This window comes from Prorops nasuta, unplaced genomic scaffold (assembly GCF_024137725.1).
Source record: "Prorops nasuta isolate Cenicafe-Biocafe unplaced genomic scaffold, Cenicafe_Pnas_1.2 PNAS00005, whole genome shotgun sequence".
Taxonomy (NCBI): domain Eukaryota; kingdom Metazoa; phylum Arthropoda; class Insecta; order Hymenoptera; family Bethylidae; genus Prorops; species Prorops nasuta.
Window position 1 is genome coordinate 7,413,302 of NW_027116802.1, and position 23,943 is coordinate 7,437,244.

Here is a 23,943-nt window from a genome sequence, read left to right on the forward strand (position 1 = left end):
AAACATACATCTGACACTATATTTTTGCTTTTTTCGCTCGAACGAGCATCTACTACTATTCATTTTAATTCTATTCTACACTTATTTGCAATAGGTATACATATGTTGGTTAAGAGAGAGAGAGAGAGAGAGAGAGAGAGAGAGAGAGAGAGGAAAGGAAAACAAGAAAAAACGGAAAAAAAGAAATTAGAGTTCACACAATATTTTTTTAAGGGTTTTAATTCAGGCATGGATATGAGAAATTGCATATTAAATACTTTTATTTTTGAGCATAATATGATTGGTCAAATCTTCGGCAACTTACCTTTCAATGTAGTAGAATATTCAGATTAACGCGTAAAGAATTTATTTCTATAATATTAAATGAAGCGGCAAAACTTTTATCTGTGTTCGAGTCAGCTTAATATATAGGAGGGGAAAGAATGAACTTTAAAATAAGTATACAGCTGAAATTGGTTCAATTCGATCCTAAACTGCTCTCCTGTCCTGCACTTGTGCTACACAAAAATGCAATTTAGCATTCCATTTTTGTTTTTCTCATAATCTTGTAGAATAAAAGACTTGCATAGCTCTTTCATTGCCTCATATTTTTCTCGCTTTACGTTATACTACTATCGAGAAAAAACGGAAAGCCTTGCACTTTTTTAGTTTGTACATCACTAAACTCTAGTCAAATTCCCCTTGTATTTAGGTACATACAAATTCTTCTACTCTATACATACTATACTACTGTCAGGAGTGTAGAAGAGTAGATGGTATGTATAAAGGGGAAAGTTAAGAATGAAGCTAGTGATATAGAAACTGAGGGATGCAAAGCTTCTTCTGCCCTCGACCGTGCGTATTATATATATATATAAGTATATAATAGTTTATTTTTCCCACAAAAAATTGCACTTTTCTCATCAAAAGATTTATAGCCAAAAGGCATAAACGTCGACTCTGTATCGGCGTAGGTTTGTGTATATATAATATTTGCGTAAAATTGATAATAGCCTGAGAAAAAATAAGAAGATAATACAGTAATTTATTTTATCATGAACTGTGCAAGGGAAATCAATAATAATAAAATATTTATCATAGTACGATTAATGCTTCTCAAGTATATTTCTATTCTTCAATAAAGTACCATGATTTAAGTAAAAAATCTCTTTTATTTATTATATCCACCGCATGTGCTATGCAAACAAATATTTACATGTTTGGAAACGAAGTTTGGTATGTTAAAATTAGCTACTGTTATAATTTCGATCGTTACAAAAGTGCGATGTAGCAGGATTTCGGCGAGATTTTGGTCAGCAGCCAAAAACTTGTTGAAAAATGATAGGGTGTTCTAAGAGGATATCAAGCTGTGTATCTATATATATATATATATGTGTGTGTGTGTGTGTGTGTGTGTGTGTATATACATATACATATAAATGTTTAGCGATATTTTTTTTTCTCTCTCCATTGCGCGATCAGTTTCAATCAAGTGTGTGCTTATACTTCTCTATACAATTCTTACTAGCCGAGATTTGTTTATATGCAGTATTTTAGATTATAATGTAGGTAGTAGGTAGGATAGATGCGTAGATCATATAGAATCGAATGCAATCTGAAAAGATCACACTGTATCGCTACTCCCCGATCACCGATGGCGTTCCTAAGCAAAGTCTTTAATTTCAATGGAATTTTCAAGGTAATTACGTTTTTCGTTTATTAGCTAATAATTGCTAAGAGAGACACAACAGTACAGAGATAGTCTGCACCGCGGGTTATAAATATATATATATATATATATATATATATATATATATATATATATTATTATTATTCTGGAGCCACGTACTACATGCTCCGTATATTTTTTAGAATAATTAGGTATCCGCGTAATAATTATGTATATATGCATCATTTGTTTGGTTCTGAGAAATAATGAAGATAATTTTACTATTTTAACTGGCCAATAAGTATCTGTCACTCTTCTTATATTATTATTATTATTCTATATGTCATATGTATATATATATATATACAAGTCATATACAATTCTTACGCTTAATATACATATATATATATATAACTGTTTAATAATATTAAACTCTAACTTCAATCATTATCATAGAAGTTACACGAATAGAAACTTGACCGCATCTAATTCTCATCGATGTGTGCTAGTATTGCACACCGTAATATACAAGTTATTTATTTTTTTATATAAAATTTCTTTACAATCTACATGAATCACTTTAAGTATATCTTCCTTTTTTTCATCACAAAAGATATTTATATATATATATATATATAATTACTATATGCAAGCGGGGTGTTAATATGGGCGGTATCACTCTGGCAGTACAGTTTCGGGTGAAGATAAATAATCAACTTGCGGCAAAACTCTTTGTGCGCAATTTTTCAAACATTTCCTCGCAATACACTTTTAATCGTAAGCACCTCGCGTACGTATACCAACAATGTTTTTCTCTTAAATCGTTGCTCACAGCTCATCTCTCTTCGTACATCTGCTTTATAATATCATTTTGTGCACGTCGCTTCTGCAAAATTACCAATTCTAGTATAATATTGTATCTCTATATATATGGAAATAATTAGCTTCGGTGTATCTTTAGGAACGAGCGAAACGTTTATGAACAAAACTAAAAGATTTAAAGAAATCGTATCAGTGACAGCAATACTGAATAGCGGAATTACTTTGTGAAAGTCTTTAAAAAATAAGTATTAATTTAATTGTAATTGTTAAAAAAATTACTTTTTTCTTTCGAACCGGCTTTTACTTTTCGCAATAGACATTTTTCTCACAATCTCGCAACGCTTTATTCGTTACGGTACATTGGACAATCAAAATAAACTTGTGTGTATGGTTTTAATCGTCAAGCATTACGGTAATACTACAGTATAGAGGTTCATTATACCGAATTATATTGAGAAGGTTTATGTTTTAAGGTGATATTTCAAATAATATGACATAAGTTTAAGGGGATGTGCATCGAGCGTCAAAAAAGTACTTCCAAATTAACTTCTACAATTGTAGATGATAATTTGGAGAAGTACTTTTTTGACGCGCTTGCTCAATGCATACCCTTGATGAGTGTCCTCTTCGAAGGACGCTCGGGACGAAAGGTTAATAAACTCTTGGGCAATTTTTGTATGCGATTCAAAAATTGAAAAAAAAAGGAAGCAAAAAATAAACACCAAGCTCATAAAAATATATCTCAACGTATAGCCCTAACAGATTGGTCGCGACCCTTCAACACCACTGCAATATATTTTGAGAAGTGATTGTGAAACCTTTTATTATATTATGCCTATATACTTCTAAAGAGACACATTGTTGCCATAATTGATTTGATTTCCAGTGTGAGACCCGTTTATCCCCTGTACAATTCACCTCCGTCTGCTGATACTATATTAATGAACTAAACGAAAGGAACACAATATGCGCTATATCCATCAATAAGCAAGGTAGTTGACAACAGATGAATGTTTTACTGTCTCGATTAAAAGTTATTTACAAAAAGGTACTGTACAATATGTGTTTTAATATGCCTAGGGGGTCCATCATTTATACAAAGTGTCCAAGGGATACTTGGGAAAACTTGCGAGGTTTTCCACGTACATGGGAGATTCGTTAATTTCCTTTGGATGAACGGCAAGCGCCGACTAGTGATCAGCTCTCGACAAGGAAGTTGCGCATTCCCAGATCATTGGGTCTTATCTTTGCGTTTATCGGATTGGAAGAAAGCAAACTAATAAATTCTTCCTCATCGATAAACACGAAATAAAAATGAGCTGTCCATCGAAAGGAGATTGGTATATAATCGGAGGTTCGCGAGCAATAGCGAAAGACTCAACGGAGTTGGCCGAGTCATCTCGAGGGGAAAAGAGAATTCTGTATCGAGTTCCTCTATAAAAGTCCATGCAAAATTTCCCAGTATCATCCAGCACTCTGTATAGTAATAGGCCAGTTTTAGAGGTCCAAAGATCTTAAGGCAAGAAACACTTTAAAGGCGAGAACTGCTCGTTTGATCGTTTTGACGAAAGACTAAACAAAAATTGCTATTTTGCTTTACGGGATGGGAGGGTGCAGGGTTGATGGTTGGTTCTTCAGCTAGTGCTATGTCGAATAAGTGCGAAAATTCATCCATCCATCGAATTTCGGAGGATCGAATCGGATCGAATAAGGAAATTGACGCGATGGACGTTAAGCGAAATGATACGATATGGTTCGAAAGGGATATAATTTTGTAGTTTGAATTGCTGCAAGTTATATCGATCGACGGTAGTCTCGTTGGCGCTTGCGCGCGTGTCTGCGCATTAAGATCTTTGGAGAAGACCCGCAAGGCCCTCTCCTCCTCCTTCTTTTAATTATTATTAATAATGCTTAATTCTAATATATGCCCTAACTTTCTCAATAGGAATATTATAATTAGAACTAAGATTGTTTGTACCATTGATTAGGTGAGAGCACCCATAATGACCCCACGCGTCACGCGACGATCTTATATACGTATATGTGCAATGTATTTTTTTGTATTTCGCAATGAAAAATTATTATGAGTTTCGTGCAGCAGAAACGCTTGGATATTAGCATTCCTGCAGGATGCTCATTTTAACACAGCAACTTGGGGCTACTTTAAGGAGCGGTAGATCCTCTCTGCTACCGCAAAGTACATAATTCTCTCGCTATATCGATCGTTTCAATTCCGAGGTCATAATTTGACAATATAATATCGTTAAGATATCATATAGTATGGTTTCAGAAGATAGCAACTTGCTATTCGAATAGTGCTAATATGTCGTCGCTGGACGAAGGATTGCCACTGCTGGCACCACTGCTGGGTGGTGTGTTTAGGTCAGGTGGATCCAGATAGGAGAGTAGTTCCATCGCGTCCACCACGTTATCCGGCAAAAGCTGAAACAATTAACAGGTTTTGCATTCTGTTTTCGAGCGAGTTGGGGAGAGAGAGAGAGAGAGAGAGAGAGAGAGAGAGAGAGAGAGAGAGAGAGAGAGAGGCAAGCACTTACGTTTAACGTTTCCTGACCAGCGCCTTCACCATCTATAACGGCGGCTGGGTCAAAGTTCAAGTCGGATGGTATGTCCGTGGAATCGTTGGTTAAATTCGCAGTGGTACTACCGGATGTATTCAGATTTCCGGTAGACTCTTGAGATGCCGGGGGGACGCTTGGCGGACCACTATTGCCGCCACCGGGTGTGTGGGGTGTATGGGGTGTGTGCGGGGTGTGAGGTGTATGTGGCATCTGTGAAATAAAGGAATATTTTAATCGGATATCCTGCATGCATGGCAATCGAATGTATACATGTGTATATAACGTATACGATGAAGGAAGAGAGAGAGAGAGAGAGAGACACGTCGATTAACCTGATCATTGAGAGACTTTTCCATGGCGTTTAGAGGATCCAACGAATTGACCGATTCATTGAGATGAGAAAGAGGTCCTCCTGCCCCGTTGGAATAGTCGTTATTTCCACTAGAATTCGTAGCTGAATTAATATCGAAGGATCCTCCTCCCGACGAGGTTCGATGACTAATGTTGTTATTGGCAAAGGTCGTTGCTGAATTATTCATCATGGATCCACTAACGATGCTACTCATGTCCGGCGGTATGTAGGGACTCAGCGCTTGGTTCATGTCCCAATTATTCATCGTCGGCATGTTCATACTACCCGGAGACATTGCCTTGGTCATCCTTTTGCAGTCGGTCTCCTCCTCGGACTTTATGCCAGGCTGCATATTTTTTGCTGGCTTCCAATTAGCCGCGGAATCTATCGTCACTTCTTCGACTTCGGCTGTATTCAAAGTATTCAGGATACCCCACATGTATTGATCTACTTCCAAACCTTCCAGTTGTGCCGCTTTTCTGTTTAAAAGATAACATGTAAGATGAGTCCGTCCATCCATCGGTTGTCATCATATTCCACGTTCTTTCCATGAAAGAAAGAAAGAAACAACAAAAAAAGAAAAGAAAAGAGAGAGATTGTAATACGTACGTGCAAACGGGACATCTCCAAGAGCCTCTTTCGCAATTCAATTGTAAATAGGATTCCAAATCGAAGCACTGTATGTGCTTGCAGTCGTGCCCTCTAGCCGGCAGTGTTATTCGTTTAAACGTGATGGGACATTTGAGGGATACCTGATGCGTAAAACATGAAAGTCCGATAAAAAAAATCTGCAATTGCACGGTTCTCTCGGCCTGCCGCCGCTGTTCGTGCAATCAGACTGTATCTGCGACGATATATCGATTGATTTACCTTTAACGCCGTTTGCTCCACCACGTCTTTCTCCGACTGAATGCCATTGTTCGATATAGTATTGCTAAAGTTCCTCTTGATCTTGGCTATACAGTGCTCCGCATTTAACAGTCGCTTGCGCAGCAATCCTTGAAGAACGCTCCGTACGCTTGGTCGATGTACCAGTTGAAGAACGAAGAGGTGAGACTGCAAATGGACCGCGCGAGGTTTTAGTCGATTACAATAAATATCGTATATTTAATGACGAAGGGAGGCTTTTGGTAGAAAGCGAAACTTACGCAACAGCACGCCGATACCGTGATCTGAATGGTGTTCCTACCGGGTTGACAGACGTCTTTCAGGTAGAGAGGTTTGTGCGACGTTTTATTTTCACCACGATCGATTATTAACGGCGTCGCGTTAACGGACACTTGGACACTGGCTGGCCAATTGGTGTTCATTTGCCTGTCCTCGTGATGGAAACACTTTAATTGAAGCTCCAAGTCGGATCGCCACATGAGCGTCTGATGCACCGTTGGCTTCAATTGGAATACGTGATTGCTCACTGCCAAATTGTGCTCCAAACGGAAAGGTTGCAGTATAATGCCGTCCCTCACGGGGAACGTCAGTCTCAATTCGTCATCTTCTGAAACAAAAGATTCTTTAACGCAACAGTATATATGTATATTATATATGTAGATGCATACGTGTATGTGAACTCTACGTCCTAAAAAGCTCGAATCGGTTTACTTAAATTATTTCCATCCCATCAGCACTTACTTTGGTCAAAAATTGTCATTATTAATTTATTGCGATGCTTTCAATAATCTATCATCAATCCTGTCACTAGGATTTAACCCTAGTGTTAATATTGACGCTCGCGCGCGACTGTTACGCGTATATATATATATATATATATATATATATATATGTCGGAAATGATAGGTTAGCAAATGATTGAATAAGGAAATATGGTTAGAAACAGATAGACAGTTACGGTGGAGCGGCAGTATGTTGACGAAAACTAGGGAGAGAGCGTTAGGTATATGAATATGTAAACAAGTCGGACTTAGTATCGAAAAAGTGGGATAGTAAGTAAACAAAACGTGGAAGGGGAAAGATTAGAGTTCTTGGGAGTAGTTGAGTGATTGTATCAGATAAGAGTGAGGATGAAAAGTGAGAGTCAAGGCATAACAAGTGTTTTTGTGTAATTTAACTGTTTTTCAACATATATATATACAACGAACGATCGCTTGCTTATAATTTCCCGTGGAAATATTTACTAAACGATTGGATAACCTGATAGATTAATATGGTACATAGCATTTCGAAAAATTCTTGATACAAGCTTAAGGAATATATAGACAAAGAAAAATAAGAGGGTGTCGTTTAAGAAATTCAAAATAGTGATCCAACAAAATTCCAGATACAAGGTTCAATTTTAGAAAACATTGCCTATAGTATAGATTTCTAAAAGCAGTGCGAGTTATATCTCAAAGTTTCTTTGTTCATACAGCGATTTCCTTTCAAAATATTTAGAGGATCCGACCTTTTTTACAGATCCTGTACAGTATAAAAAACCACGTGTGTGTATATATACATACATATATCTACACACGCATTTTCAATAATTTTTCATAGAAAGTCTGCTGTCCTTACTTTGAATATTAACGGGAGTTTTGATCTCGTTGAAATTGGGCTTGATGTCGGGATTTGGACTGATGTAAGGGGGCATGCTGGTAGCCGGGGTAAGTGGGGGCGTAGGATTTCCGGGAATGGGACTATGCTGGTAGTTGAGATTTCCCGCTCCTGTCGTCCTCATAGAGGCCGCTACGTCCTGCTGATACTGGCTGGTCGCTGCCGCGTAAGACGATGCGCCACCTCCGTACCCCGCCGCGTTCTGCTGGTGTTGCTGCTGCTGCTGCTGGTGTTGCTGCGGCTGCTGCTGTTGCTGCTGCTGCTGCTGCTGCTGTTGCTGATTCACGAATTGATTGGCTACTGTCGTTGGGCCCATACTCACCGGGACCCCATTGCTAGCATAATACTGGCTCGCAGCTGCCGCTTGAGAATTCGTATTGTACGACGGTGCTGGTGTTTGCCTTATACTGCTCCCTATAACGAGCAAAATCAATTTCTCTATAAGATTCGACGAATCATGAGCGTTAAAAAATTGCTAAAATATACTCGTTTACTGATTTAATATCGGAGGAAAGCGATCGAAGAGGCCGATTCAATTCTCACCTCTTATCATGGAATTTGGTCCATAACCTTGCGCGTTGCTGTTGATATTTTGCACTTGCTGATATTGAGGCTGGAAATTCGGTCTCGCAGCAGCTGGGTAATTGCTGGGGTATTGATTGCTCGACATTCCATTGAAGCTCTGTTGTTGTTGTTGCTGCTGTTGCTGAATCGCAGCAGGATTAGGACCCGCATAAGTAGGACCTTGCCTCTTTTGCGCCATGTGCATCACTGGATTGGGATATGGTGCCAATCTCCTGGGATAATTTGGATGAGGTTGCACCTGCTAAAATTCAATGATCAGCATTGGTCAATAGGTACTCTTCCCGCCTGTCATTTAATTGTCTCGATTTAAAACTTGTCTATTCTTTCCTACCTGCATACTCATCTTGTTCAGTTGCATGTTATTGGGACCCATCATATTGTTCATGTTCATGGCGGCCATACCGCTCATCGATCCCATTGGATTCATCCCGTTGATTCCACTCATCCCGTTCATGCTGCCGATCGCGTTCATCCCGTTCATCCCACTCATCCCGTTCATCCCGTTCATACCGTTCATCCCTGCACTCATCCCGTTCATTCCGTTCATGCCCAGTGTCATTGGATTCATGGTATTCATACCGTTCATACCATTGATCGAATTCATAGAATTGATAGAGTGCATTGGGCCCATCGAGCCCATGCCGTTGAAATTATTCATGCCGACCGGGCCCATTCCTGCCATAGGCCCTCTTTGCCCGTATCCTCCGTTGTAGCTCTGATGGCCCATTCCATGTTGGCTCTGCATCTATACATATACATGTATATGGATTATTATGAAGAATTTGGCAAAAAAAGGGAAGAGGGGTAGGGGGGTGGGGGAATAGAGATCAACGATGCTGATTCTTTATCGATGCAAATAACACACCGACACCATATTCGCACACATCGAGAGACTCGAGAGGACATCCTCGCCATGTCCACTACGCGTCCCTCGATATTTTCGGAACATGTTCCGTAATAATCTTCCAGGTGTTTATTTCTGTATGCTATCGTGGATAGTTTATAAGGTGGGGAGGTGGAAAAACCTACCTGATTGAATTGCGCGGGTATGTCCTGGCGGTCCTGCATGGCCACCACGCTAGCAGTGGCGGTGGCCGTAGCGGTGGCAGCTGCCACCATCGCCGCGGCACTGAAAACCACCGAACCACCAGCCCTATTTACGGCCGGTACCGCTTCTTTCTCAGAAGCTTTACACCAATTGGAAATGCAATGCTTCGACGCGAGCGACTCCAATATAACACGTCCTAAACTGCGATCGCCGCTCCCTCGGGCAATATCTCTTTCTCTGTCACCCCACCTCTGTTTATCCTGAAAGCAAAATTTACATTTAAATGCTTCATTCGTATTATTCTTATACATCCATATACTAATGTTTCTTAATATAAAAACGATTTATGTATGCATCGGAATAATATTCGATGTCCTTTTCAAGGTCCACCTCGCTAAAAACTTATTCTTTTGGATAATTGACGAAAATATTTGACTTCTATCCGTCCGAGAGCAATGATTCTTAGCTTCCTATACATAATGTACAGTACTGTATACCTATGTAATATATCAGACGAAGAATTATGCAGGTATTTAGAGAGAAGCGAAAGGAACCACTCGACTCGCGATTCGCGCTCTTTCTCTCTTAATGGACATACCACCATACTAAATAAATAGCTCTGTAACTATAATTGCGCGCGCCTACCGTATACACAAGCCACGCCGACTTTTGTGCAGTGAAGTATGAACGAAGCATCTGTGATTTTCTTCTTTCCTTCTTTCTACCATGAGCTACTTAGCAAAAAAACAATTATGCGCAGAGACTATATATATACACTCATATAAGTTTGATCAATTTTTGCATAGGAGAAAATTTGTGCGACCATGCAATCTCGTATACATTATACGCATAACAAAGATGCGCAGCACGGTAGCCTTATTGTCGAAGGGGCATGGCAATAACTGTGCATTTTCTCAATATTATCGTGGCACAGAGGGTCTGACTCGGTATAAGTTCCTACTGCACGGCCGCATATCGCGGCGCTGCGCCTTCGAGGCTCGGGAGCTTTCTGCTTTACGCTTAGCACATATCGCGTCGCTGAAATACTTGGGATTACCACTTGCCAATTGTTTCTTTCGATCGTGCGGCCATCGGGGTCCGGGGTTCGCGCTTCGCGTAGCGTCGGTTGGTAGATGCTTGTCTCTCTGCTGGCAACCCTATATATAGTATATAGTATCGATGTGCACACACACACGTATACACCATGGCGTATATATATATATATATATATATATATATATAAAAGCGAAGCATATAACAGCAGCCGAGACCCTGCAGCTCTCTGTGTTCCAGAGGCTGTATACTATAGCTCAACTGTAGCCGCAGACCCCTCGCCTCCCCACGCCTCGCCCCGCCTCGCTTTTCTGTGGGAAATGCACGTGCGCGTTATTCACACACCATATAGTATACCAAGCAAGCAAGCAGCGTGCGCTCTCTCACTCGCTCGCGCGGGTCGCGCGATAGTCCTCACCTCACCTTATTACCTTAGCCCGGCCGGCCCGGCAATGGCCTTTGAGACTGTTCCTCCACGTACGTACAACCGTCAGACTCGCTAGCCTATTTTTCTCAATTCCACCCTCGGCCTTGATAATCTTCACATTTTCCCCATTCTACTTTTAGCTATTTTCTCCTGTGCTTATTTTTTTATAGCTTGCCTTCTTACAAATTCTAAATCGACTTCATCCCCTTTTATAACTGTACACTGTATAGATATATTGAAATATACCAGTGTATATCGTTGCCCTTTCGCTACTTTCTAATTCCATTCCATTTTACCCTGAAAATGTCTCACGTGTATTTTTTTCCTACCTTTCCCATTTTTCACTTCTTTTTATTCCCTGCTTCTTATATACATACTTTAAAAAATGTGTTTGATAAAAAACAAGCATTATCCTACGCGTTGAAGTATTATGGTCGTTCAATCGAGATATTTCACGTGTAAAGGGGTTTTTGATAAATATGCGTTTCCGGTGTGAAGGAAATGAACTTTTGGAGCGATTCGACGCGTCGTTAATTATTTAATTATGTTTCTCGTGACTTTTAAGCATAGAGTACTACACTATACATACTGTTAGTACCTACTGATGATACGTGTGTCGCCACGCTGCTCTTCTTTCCATATTTCAGATAGTATATACTTTATGCTCGCTATTGGTAAATAACATTACTCTCTCTCTCTCTCTTTCTCGACTAAGCTCCGGTTCTTTCTCATAAACCCACCGCAATATATCGCACATTTCTATGCTGCCCTCCATCGTCCACTCTTTCTATGCAATTTACCGCTACTTGACCCTTCTAAGGGTGAGAATTTCAGGCAAAGGATATTCCCCAGCAGCGAACAAAAAAAAACAATCTTTTCACGCTCAAGTACATCCAATTAATTCCTTTGAAATCTTAGCAAAGACATTTTTTCTCTCAACTCTCCCTCACTTTCAAAGAGTATATAAATTCAAAAATAACTGATTTCCTTCACAAACTACACGTGTATCAATGCAACAGACTAATCGAGTGGAAAGCTTGGTTAATATAAGATTTAATTTAAAAAAAAAACTAAGGAGCCCTAAATGCATTGGCTATAGTTCGAGGGTCGGCAGGCAAGAAATCTGGGCTGATCATTAAGAGGGACTAATGGCCTGTTTAGACGATCACAGAAATATGTCAATCTTTTTTGACAAATTAAAAATCACTAGGCTCGGATCACGTAAACACACAAAATTTGTATACACACATACATATTTAAAAAATATTAAGTGTATGATAACTTTGATACATTCCAGTGATCGTCTAATATATATTTGTATTATTATGAAAAAATATTCGACAATACTCCATAATATATGCTAACCATTCCCTTCCTCGCAAATGTGCAATACCCGAGGTATAATGTTTGGAGAAAGTTGCATAGAAAGAAAGATGGAGCCGAGAGTGTAGGAGTCGTATTAGTAGAGGGGTGAGAGAAGAAGGGGTAATGATTGACGTCATAAACGTCCCATCCCCTTGCAATTGGTTCCCGATGCAACTGCTACTTGGATCTAATATAGCTCTCCCGTACACACATGCACACACACACACACATATACAGAGAGAGAGAGAGAGAGAGAGGCTAGTATATAAGTAAGCCCTTTCATTCCACACGTACACTGACCCCCCTCAGGCTCACATCCACTCGTTTCTCCCATTTGCAATGGATGTTGTGTGTGCTGTGTGTTATTCTTCAACGCGTGCTCTCTCTCTCTCTCTCTCTCTCTCTCTCTCTCTCTCCCTCTCCCTCCTTGTAACAATGCAATCCTGAATTCTCGTGGTGGCGGACGTCATGGCCCTTCTCTTATGCTCCTCCCCCACCAGCCCTACTACCAAGCATCAACACTACAATCCTCGCACACACGCAGTTGATCCCTTATACTTTGTGCTTACGCATGTGTTTCTTTACCCTCGATACAAGGGTTTGCGCAGGAGGGGAACGATTTGGAGCCGCAACGGGGTTTTCTCTATTCTCGGATGTCAATATTTCGTAATGCAGGAACCACTCCTGACGTAACAAAAGCCTCCACACAGCTTGCCACCAGTGTGCGAGAAAGAAATAGCTGCGGCGACGACGTCTCCTTCTGCTTAAATACATTCAAAGCTTTTTTCTTTGTGTGTCTTTTCTAACTGTATTATATTGTGCATGCGCGAGTGTGTACGTGTGTGTTTCTTTCTGCTCCCATACCATAACAACGCGTGTGCTTGATAGAAAAAACATGTGCTCGACTCTATATACCGGCTCGGCTCGTCTTGACCGATGCAACCAGCAGCAGGCACACAGGTCCAACACGGGATGATACGATGCGCCGTGATGCATGATGCACACTCGCCTCGGCTCGGCTCGGCTCGGCTCGGTTCGGCTCGACTCGGCTCGGGCGCCAGTACCTTTTATACCCGCCGACCGACTAACGCGGATTTTACCAGCTAGCTATAGATTTCTCAATCGTTATGACGTCCCATTTCCCCTCGAATCACTCCTATTTCTAAATCATTCCACATACTATCGTCAATATTTTAAGATTTACCAGATTTCTTCAGCTCTCTCTGCCCCTCTATAACATTATAGCCGTTGCGTTACCATTTATGCAAAGTAAAACGCCCAATTAAGTTTGAATAACCTTGGAATTGTTTGCGAGATGTATTCGATTCTTTCTTCTTCTTTCAATCGAACGGCGAAGGTTGCATGGAATATTTTTTAACGCAAGAAGATAAGTAAAATAACTGCGCCAAGTGAACAGTGTACGTATCGGTTACTCATCGCAGTGACCATCTGCGTGCGCGCGAGGCGTAAATTATGGTTTTCGCGAGTATTTTTTCAACTCTGTACCAGCGAGGCAAACTATATATATATATATATATATGTATGTGTGTGTGTGTGTGTGTGTGTGTGCATAAAGAGCAGCGAATTGTGAGTTTCGAGACGTCCGCTTTCAGAATGAGGAAGAAAAAACGACGGATAATGGGACATAAATGTGAAATGCAGAAATTCGTACACGACCGAGTGAAAATAATTATATATATACATGCATGTATATTGGGATCTGACACGTGGGCGGAGTCAATATATATAGATATATAGAAAATTCAATATGGCGCAGAAGTGCCTAAGTGTCTAAATGTCTATTGAAATTACAGGAGGGTTATAATGATTTCGATGGAGAATATCTGTACAAACTTTTCTCCCAAATTCAAAAGTTTTAAGGTTTTCAATAATAAATTGCAATTTATTGAAAAATATCCATAAGAATCAATGTAAAACCCGGGCTTCCTCTGCTTTCATTTTTTACCGCTTGGAGCGCTTCAACTATGTCAGATCCCAATAGAAATTATGGCGTTGCTCGGTTTTAAAGTGATTTAAATGGAATAAGAGGATATAGAGAGTCTTATCCCATTCGTTGACTATACAACTATCTGTACATATAGAGGCTTATGCGGTATGCTATATGCGAGAGAGTTTGCATGGTTAGACTATTCGAGCCTTTCTAAGCGATATAAGGCCAGGATAGGAGCGATAAGCGATTGGACGGATACAGATCGGTGCATTTGGCTAAAATCTGAATGACTCTCGAAAATGCATGATACATATATATGAGGGAAGGAGGTTCCCAGCAGCAACACCCATCTCATCTGCTCCCTCCTTATTATATTTGTAGGTTGCCAAGCAGAAATAGGTTGCTTTTCCCAGTGGGTGCATGACCATAGTTGCCCGAGAGCAAAGCACTTTGCAGTTTCCTGCCTTTCTCGTCCTCGTCCTCATCTTCGTCTCTCGCGTCTCTCTACTATACGTAAACAAAATATATATACTGTTGTGCTGTGTGTGCTCTGTCGAATCAATACCGTTGCCCGTACCTTTCATCAGTGAAATTGTCAGCCCTATACGTACCAAAACACACACACACACATAGTATATAATATAAATAGAAATGCGCGCGTATCACACGCACAAAAATCATACGAATCCCACCTGATTTTCTCCTGCGCCTAATGACTGTAATCACGCGTCATGAGTTTTTTTCATTAAACATATTTTTATCTCCGTTTAGAGATTTATGCGTCGTTTGACTCTTATAGGTGCAAATTCCTTATAAAAATGCCAAAGGAAAAGGAACGAGGGGATATGTTCGATCGATGAATCGTCCAATTAGTTCGGAGAATAAGTGCATAAGTGCGTGAAATAAATGATACTTGGAACAAATGGTGCTGTTAGTAATAAGGTAAAAAAATCAGGTGGAATAACCGTTATGTCGAACGGGCTTCCTTTCGCTTCTCCATATCCATGTATTAAGCTCTATTCACACAGAGACGCGTCAAAAGTCGCTCTTGTATTCTCGTTTATTGTATATACATATAGTATATATAAATATATGTATATATAATCGGTGCATGGGGGATACAATGGAATACAAATATCGCCACATATGGCGTTCTAATTCAGTATATTTTTCGCACAGCTTTTGTATATTGTGTGTATGCAGAGAGTATAGTAACGTGTAAGACGCCATGTCTGACGGTGTCTGTACACTGCTGAAAATTGAATCATGTACATGTACAGTTCCTGTTTCCCTATACTATCCTACAGCAAAAATGCTTCTCGCAAAATTCTTTCGCGTCCATCTGAGAGAGAAGCAGAAACTGTACATTTACATGATTCTACTTTGAAGAGTGTATGCATGCACCATTACGGTGAATGGGAAAGGACTTTTGAGATTGATGCGCAGTGCATAGGCGTCTGTGGATACACCCTTAATCATTCCGCGACTCTTTCAACAACCAAAGTCGCGCAATTACCAAGCTAGAAGCAATGTCGATCCACACACCACGTAAAGTGACTTGACGCTTACCCTATTTCTGTCCTCTCTCAACCGAAATAACGCATTAAACCTATCGCTATTTCTTACGAGACGAAAACTATTCGCTATATATATACGACTAGCTAGTTTTATCCATAGGAACCATATTATTGTTTAAACTATATTTAAGAGAATATTTTAAATAATAGATATATCTACTATTACATGTGTGTATCAGACAAAGTTGAGTAACGAGTGTAAATAGTAAGGTTTGGTCTATAGTAAAGGAGGCTTGTAAAGATTAAAAAAGTTTCTATAATAAATTCTTAATAGGAAGGAAAGGGGAGCTGGTATTCTATTGGTCTATTTTTGAAATATCTTCGGAAACTCGTGTCTGCTCCCTTCCAACTTTTCCAGTGAATTCCTGATAACTGGATTCATTTATAGAAACATATGCGGTCCATAAGGACGTGTAAAACCGGAAGTAACATCTGTTTGAGGGTGAAGAAAAAGATGAAAACTCATCATGTAAAATCATTGGTTTCCACAAATTTACAAATATAGATATATATATATATAGACATTGCATATTGCAACTCATCTGTCATACACAAACGGAGAAACAAAAATTCTCGTTAGAATAGGACTTGTTCAATATTTGCGATTAATTCGTACTGTCGATCGAATCGATGATAGGACCAACGAAATCCTGCAGAATTTTTCAACAATCGCTAGAGATATCGCACACTATTATTATGTAATTTGAATTACATCGATTTTGATGTCAATCTTAGAGAGAGAGAGAGAGAGAGAGACCCTATAACAGAAAATAGATCTCGCTCTCGTCAATTTGTGAGAACAGTTTCGATGTAGGCTGCATATTGTATACATATGCAGAGTTTTCTCCAAGGGGCAGCATTTAGGGGATTTCGTATTATTCGACTGTAGTATACTATTCATTATACCAAAACTATCATAGTTTATTTAATTCACATATTAAACGTAGTGAGCGAAATTAGCTCACAATAAATGACATTTAAAGTGAATAGTGATAGTATAAATAAGCTGTAATACATCCATGAAGAATTAACGTTCTTATATAGTTTTTATTAATTATGATAATAATATATAAATATATATAGAGAGAGTAAGAGCGCATATATAAATGTTATAATGATAAATAGCACGATCCTCTATATGACGCCGTTTGAGAAACACTCTGTATGCAAGACACTATAGTACACGTTGATGTATATGGCGTATGTACATAGCAGCAGCGGTCTAATTATAACAATGACCTTGCAAAGGCGTACCGGTTATAAGAAGGAGGCGACAAAAACTACAGCAATTTGCATTTCCTCCCACTGCACGAATCCCAGTAAAGAAATAGCATGTATGAGCATGCAATTGGTTGTTTCCAGCACTTACTAGTAATATGTATACCAAAGTAGTTGTCTGTAGTATTTTATATTATTTAGGACTTTGTAGTATATAATACCTAAACTATAATAGGTATTGAGAAAAAATAATGAGTTTCTGGTGTACGTGTGTATATATAGAGGAATGTCGAGAGTCGCTAACGTTATCAGTTGTTTTTCTTCTGCCTCTTGCGGTATAAACGAAGAGTCGCGCCACGCGTGGTTTCCGTTTATGCTTTATTTAAACGATTTCCCTCGTTCAACTGCAATAACTTGAGAATTAATGGCAAAACGAAAAGAACTGAAAGTCTATCGCACTATATATCCTGCATGCGTTCGTTTTTGAAATTTTTTAATGTTTATAAAAAACCGGATGTAGTCAGAGAGGAGAAGGCAGCCAAAACTAGCGATAGCAGGGATCTAAAACGCGGCTAAATTTTCCATAAACTTATTAATATATACATATATATAGGGGGGGGGGGGGGGGGGGGACTGGAAGAATGACGGATAGCCGCATGTATGGGCGGCTATTCCCCCCAAACTTAAATAAAATTTAGCGTAAGTGTTCGGTGCGTTCTGTCAAATATAAACCCGCGCTTGAATAAACACTCTGTGTCAGCGAGAATTTCTAATAAAATTTTATTAAAAATTCCTGCGTTTTTTCGAATAATTTATAAATGTCCGTGGCTGCATCTTTCCCCTATATGCGTATATATATATATATATATATAGGAGAATAAACAGATTATGCAATTAAACGCATAATTAGCCTGCTATGACCGTTACATAAAAAGATGACACAACTCGATATTGTAGCACTATACGGACGATCTATAATAATTCATTCGATCGGAAGGCGCGGCCTCTGCATCTATACTCACACACACACACATATATATATATATATATATATAGATTTGCGTTAATTATTAAGTAATAATAAGCTACAGAGTTGGACGTGCGATGAGATAAAGAAAATAAAGCTAAAGCATAGGTCGGTCTCGATCCTCAAGAGGAAGCGATATTAGTTTACTATATAGTTTCTTGCTTATTCTAGAATGGCAAAAGTGGCAAAAATACAAAACGATTGCGCGTGTCTGTACGCCCGGCCCGGCCTTATACTTTTACAATTTAATTTCCTCCTTTGGACACTTTCTCTCTTGCCAGTTGCCAAGACGCTTTTGCCAAGCATCTTTTTCACATCCGCTGTACAATGACCGGCATATACGGCGTCCCTCGATGCATTTAACAACCGGGTTTTAGGGCCCCTCATCATCATCAGTATACAATTAAAGAAGAAAAGCTCGAGTTGGCATACATTTTTCATTAAAAAAACGTTAAATTTTATTATTCAAAGTTTTTTGATCTAAATGTATATGAAATAAAAAAGTTTTTCCCTCTTGAGTCACTGATGATGAGGGGCCCTAAAACGTGCGCGCTTCCTAACTGCATCGAGGGACGCTATATATGCCTGTCATTGTACATACTTGTATACATACAGTGTTGGTAAAGCGCAGGCGCATTCGGCACTTTTTTCTCCCCACACCATGCAGTCCTCTCCGACCAATCACAATTGCATTTCCAACGGATATTTCGATGTATTTTAGGGTATAGTGCGCGCGCGGGGGACTAGAAGGACCGATCAAACAGAAGATTCGAAGCCCTGCCTGAAGGAAGCAGCTGGTCAATTGTTCGTTGCATTCATCCACTACTTTGCTGCTGCTTATTCTTACATTCCAGCTTTCTTGCTCATTAGAGCATGAAGCATCATGCGCCTCCTCCTCCTTTTCTATATATATATATATATATATATATATATATTATATATAGCGTTCCTCCGACCGACTCCAAGTTTCCAACCACCAATACCTAATATCCTCAATAACGTTCTCGAAATCCTCTCGCCGATCCTAAATGCCCCCCCCCCCCTCCTATTTATCTCTTATAATTCTTTATCTATAGAAATAAACGATGTAACGCAGCGAGATCCATTATATAAAAACTTTAATCAATCTTTATATATCGATTTTATGAGTGTATATATAGGAGAATGATCTTTCTTATGGCAGCTCGTGAAAGAAACAGTTGACATTGTGCATATATATATATATATATATATATATTCAGCTTTAATCTCATTGACTTATCCACGTTACACGGTTCTAGCAGCGTTTCATTGTGTTCTTAGGCTGGATCCTGTACTGATATTTATGTAACGGTCAAAAAGGGGTTAAGTCTTCTGGGAAAGTTTCCAGAGCAGCAATTGGTCGGCGGCTTCCGCGATTTCGTCAGCCGCCAATCAACGTCCCGAAACAACTTTCTCTGAATCGTCACAATGCACCGGAATGATCGGGTCGCCCGCTCGATTGCGGAGTTTGCTTCGCCTTACCGGAACTCCATTAATTGCTCCTGTCATCTTCCACTAATTATTATAACTATAAGTATACTATATATACTTTCGCGTCTTATCTCATCGATGGAATATTTATCAGGTCCACTTATTACGTACAGACGCCTGTACAAGATGAATCTTACTTGTGAGAAAAATGAGGAAGTAGAGAGCTAGGAAAGTTGCAGATCGCAGAGCAGTTTTATTGGCTTCGCAGGCCTACAATAAAAGCCTACGTTTATTTAGGGCGCTAGTGTTCTCTCTCTCTCTCTCTCTCTCTTTCTGACCGTCAGGTCGACAAACTGACGCCTGCTGGCGCAGGCAAGTCGAAATGCCGAACACGTGCAACTTCTGATACATCAAACAGACAAAGGTGTTTCCTTCCCCCCCCCCCCCCCCCCCCATCTACCTTCCTTAATTGTAATTAATTTTCTTCAATAACTCTCGAAATAGCTACTGGTTACTATATAGTTTCTCTCTTTGTTCTGTATCGTTTATTAAAAATAAAGGTTCGACCCGTTTGTCTCTCCTTACTAGGAGGTTGAATTGGAAAAATTGGGTGCTGAAATATCGCTCGTTATTAGTGTTTGTGTATACCTACAGTCACGGATGGTTTATGGTTGAGAAAGGTGGACAGAGAGAATGTTGGTATCCAAGGTGGAAGTACTGGCAAATGGCAATGCAATGGTGAGTTTCGGGGAAAATCCAGAGAAAAGTGGGCGTAACCAGTAAAGGGTACGCGGTGGTCGAAGAGCCAGCTCGTATAACGTACCGGTCACAGGGCGACTAATAGTCCGAGCCTAGTCTGCCGCCTAATCGTTTTATCCGCTGTGTTCCTCTACGACTAAAACTTTTGCGTCGGTCGTGAAATTGCTCGGTGTTTAAGAGGCAAGGCTAATTCTTAAGCCGAAGCTCAAGCCCACGGTTCACACCGTCGTCGGTGTGGGAGCGGCGCAGGGTCAGCCTGGCACTAGTGGTGCACTGGTGCAAGCCGGCGCAGCTGGCAGGTCTTTTCCGTCCGTTTTCCAGCGGCGCAAAGCGGCGACATCCCTAACTGTGCCTCGTACCTATAGGGCCTCTCCAGGCCTCTGGGTCACTTTGCCCGATTCCGAACCGCCCGACCAAATATACAATGTTCAATGTCCGGTTATACCTGCATGATGGCATTTATGAAGAGAATATTCTCCGAAGCTAACCTGGCACTTCATTCTTTCCATTGTAGAACTCCTATGTATATTACTAAATATTCTCATTATTTCCTAACTTTTATCTTCCATTAAAGTATTTAATACACACTCTCTCTCTCTCTATCTAATATTTTATCTACGCACTATTATCTCTTAAATACTATTTGCTTCATTTAAACGCTATATAAATAGATATCCTTCTCTTTGCGACACGCAATTATTTAACGAAAAGTTGGAGGCGACTTTCTGTCACTGGAACGTACAACTGTAATAATTTCTCAGCCAAATCTTTTTGTTCTCCGCAGGAAGGTAGGAGCAATCTGCTTTTGTCTAACGTCGATCGAGAAATTTTTCAATGAGACGTACGAGCTCCTGCTCCTGCTATTATATGCTTAGCACACATACGCGCAAGGCAAGAAGGTGTTAGACTTTAAGCTCGTCTTCCCAGCTGGACGATTATGAAAATTTAATAAGGCTCAAACCTCGAGCGTCGATCTCTGCATGCGTTACACCGCGTTTGCCGGGGGCCATACTCTAGCTACTTATAGTGCATATAAGCGTGACGCGTGGATCGCGGCACGCACACGCATTAAAGCTTGCGTTTCTAGTCGTGCATCCTCCCCCCTTCCAGTCCTATATAAGAGAGCAAAGCAAAACAAATCTTTCGTAATAACAACTTTTGTTGTCGCGTGTGATTCGAACATCAACCACCGTCTAGACTATACGTACCATATCAGATAAAACACGTTTAATTTGTGTGTGTGTGTGTGTGCGTGCAGGAATATCGTAGCTCCTTTCGCTAGCCTAGCTCATAATACTAACCGATTGACTTCCTGCGCGATAGTTATACATGTACATAGGTATACTATACCTATATAAGGATATATCAAAAGATGAGCTAAAGTTTTTAGCTGCAGAATTAATTCATTAGGTATATGTATACAATTGGGAAAGGAAAAGCATTAAGACTCGATTGCTCAACAGGTTGTTAATATCACTGGCCTTATTGGAACATTGCGCAAACTAATAAGTTCCTTCTATTACTGTATATACAGGAGAGTAATTTCAATTTGCTGTCGCGTAAAACGAACAAATTAGCGAAATTTCACCGTCGATGAAATTACAATGCAGACCAATGCGAGTAATTTTCTGCATAGAATCGCGAGGTTCTGCTATACATATTTATGCGTGTGTACATTATTGTCGTAGATTGATTCGCACGACTATATTGGTTATAGGTATATTAATAAAGCGAGTTAGTTTAGATAAAACTTAGTAGAAAATATTTGTATATGTTATTCAAAGAAAAGCACGCTTAATTTACATTAGTCGAGAGTTGATACGATTGGGAGAATCGTGTGCGTGTGCGGAGCGTGTGTGCGCCCGACCTCATTTATTTGTGGATAAGGACAAAATGAGCGGCGCGCGCGTCATCCAATATGTATATATAGAATACATGTATTCACGTAGACGTAAAGAGTAGGAGGCTAACCGATCTCGGCTTCATTCCCGTGTGGATGATTTTACCCGCTCGCTAACCTATTATATATGTACAACTACACATACATATCAATAATATACGCGTACATATTATATTCTAGTTCCGTCTCGCTCGAGGCACGAAAAATTCGCCAAGTTGACAGGATTTATCGAATGTTTATAAATAAGGTAAAATAGTTTAATTACTAACGCGTAAAGCCATGCACTGGTATATAGGTATATCTATATATATTTTCGTGAAACACACAAAGCGCAGGTAAACGAAAATCAATCCATTTCAATGGAATACAGCTTGTATATGCTGTAGCTAGTTATTTGAATAATTCAACCTTTGATACAACGTGTTTAAAAATTAAGAAAAGAAGAAATAATGACTCGAGTGTTTGGAGATTCGAGTGAATGGACGCGCGCGGCTCCGAGGTTTGACGAATCGCTGCAATGCGTAAAGTTGAATTAATCGAGAAAAGCGTGTCAAAATATGTATAATGCGTATGTATTGGTAAGATTAAGCAGGATTTGGAAATAAAAGTGCGGTTGATCAAAGAAAAGAATAATTATTGCAATGAGTGAGAAAGGAGATAAATATAAGCTTTGTTCAAAAGGCCGGGGTATTAATGCAAAAAAGTGTACCATAATGGAGCGAGAGCGAGAAAATTAATAGACATAGGTAAATTTGAAATTGAACTATATATGCTTTATATAGCTAGCTTCTTATCGAAACCGCGAGGGAAGGGAAATGATCTGAGCGGCTATAAGGTCTTAAGTAAGATATCGCATAATTTTTTATAGCTACTTTCTATAGAGGATGTACGCGCGCCTATATATACATATATAAGTAAACTACTTCCGCTCACATTCCTCCCTATACTACAGTGACATATATATATATATATATGTATGCATGCATATATTGCTGATACAATCCAAGAGACACTGCGCTCCATGCCCGTGCAATGCACGCATAGATAACTGTGTGCTATATATATCTACCTCTATCAGTATATATTCTTGTAAAAAATAGTATAGCTGTTACGTATCCTATACAGTACAGACTTTCGACTTATTTCTTTATGCGCGTTAAAGTTGAGGAAAAACGTTGGCAAGCGGACCGGCGATTAATCTGTCGGATGTAGAATATATATATATATATATATATATATATATATTTATAATATATAGCTAGAAAATGTTTCTTACTATGTTAATATGAAATTAATTAAGCGACTTATTGTCTGTGTGAATCGGGGAAAAAGGAATTTAACCCCACAAAGAGTCCATTGAGGCTTAAGCAGATCACCTTGACGGATCTCTCTCTCTCTCTCTTGGTGATAATGGCGCAGTGATAAGAGAGAGAGAGAGAGAGAGAGAGAGAGAGAGAGAGAGAGAGAGAGAGAGAGAGAGAGAGAGAGAGAGAGAGAGAGAGAGAGAGAGATTCTCTCTCTCCGTGGAGAAATAGTACACGTCCGTAGCGTAGGGTGCGATATGCGCCTTTGCGCGTCTACGGTTATTTTAACAAACCTATTTCTGATATTGTGCTACTCTCATCTATCTATA

General features: G+C 39.6%; 1 protein-coding gene across 3 annotated transcripts in view; it reads right to left on the bottom strand.

Moving 5' to 3' along the window:
• Positions 1–1,029: 1,029 nt before the first annotated feature.
• tna (tonalli) overlaps positions 1,030–23,943 on the bottom strand; it is a 30,217-nt gene continuing 7,303 nt past the window's right edge. For 2 of the 3 annotated variants that reach the window (XM_066727211.1, XM_066727210.1), the window contains exons 2-11: positions 9,563–9,841; positions 8,865–9,278; positions 8,492–8,774; positions 7,910–8,362; positions 6,550–6,896; positions 6,272–6,457; positions 6,011–6,153; positions 5,382–5,880; positions 5,026–5,259; positions 1,031–4,912 (exon numbers count right to left, since the gene is read on the bottom strand). In XM_066727211.1, coding sequence (XP_066583308.1) covers positions 4,775–4,912; positions 5,026–5,259; positions 5,382–5,880; positions 6,011–6,153; positions 6,272–6,457; positions 6,550–6,896; positions 7,910–8,362; positions 8,492–8,774; positions 8,865–9,278; positions 9,563–9,652 — 2,787 coding nt within the window. In that variant the 5' untranslated portion in view covers positions 9,653–9,841 and the 3' untranslated portion in view covers positions 1,031–4,774. Of the gene's footprint in view, positions 4,913–5,025; positions 5,260–5,381; positions 5,881–6,010; positions 6,154–6,271; positions 6,458–6,549; positions 6,897–7,909; positions 8,363–8,491; positions 8,775–8,864; positions 9,279–9,562; positions 9,842–23,943 lie in introns of all 3 variants that reach the window. The other variant, XM_066727212.1, reaches the window with a different exon arrangement.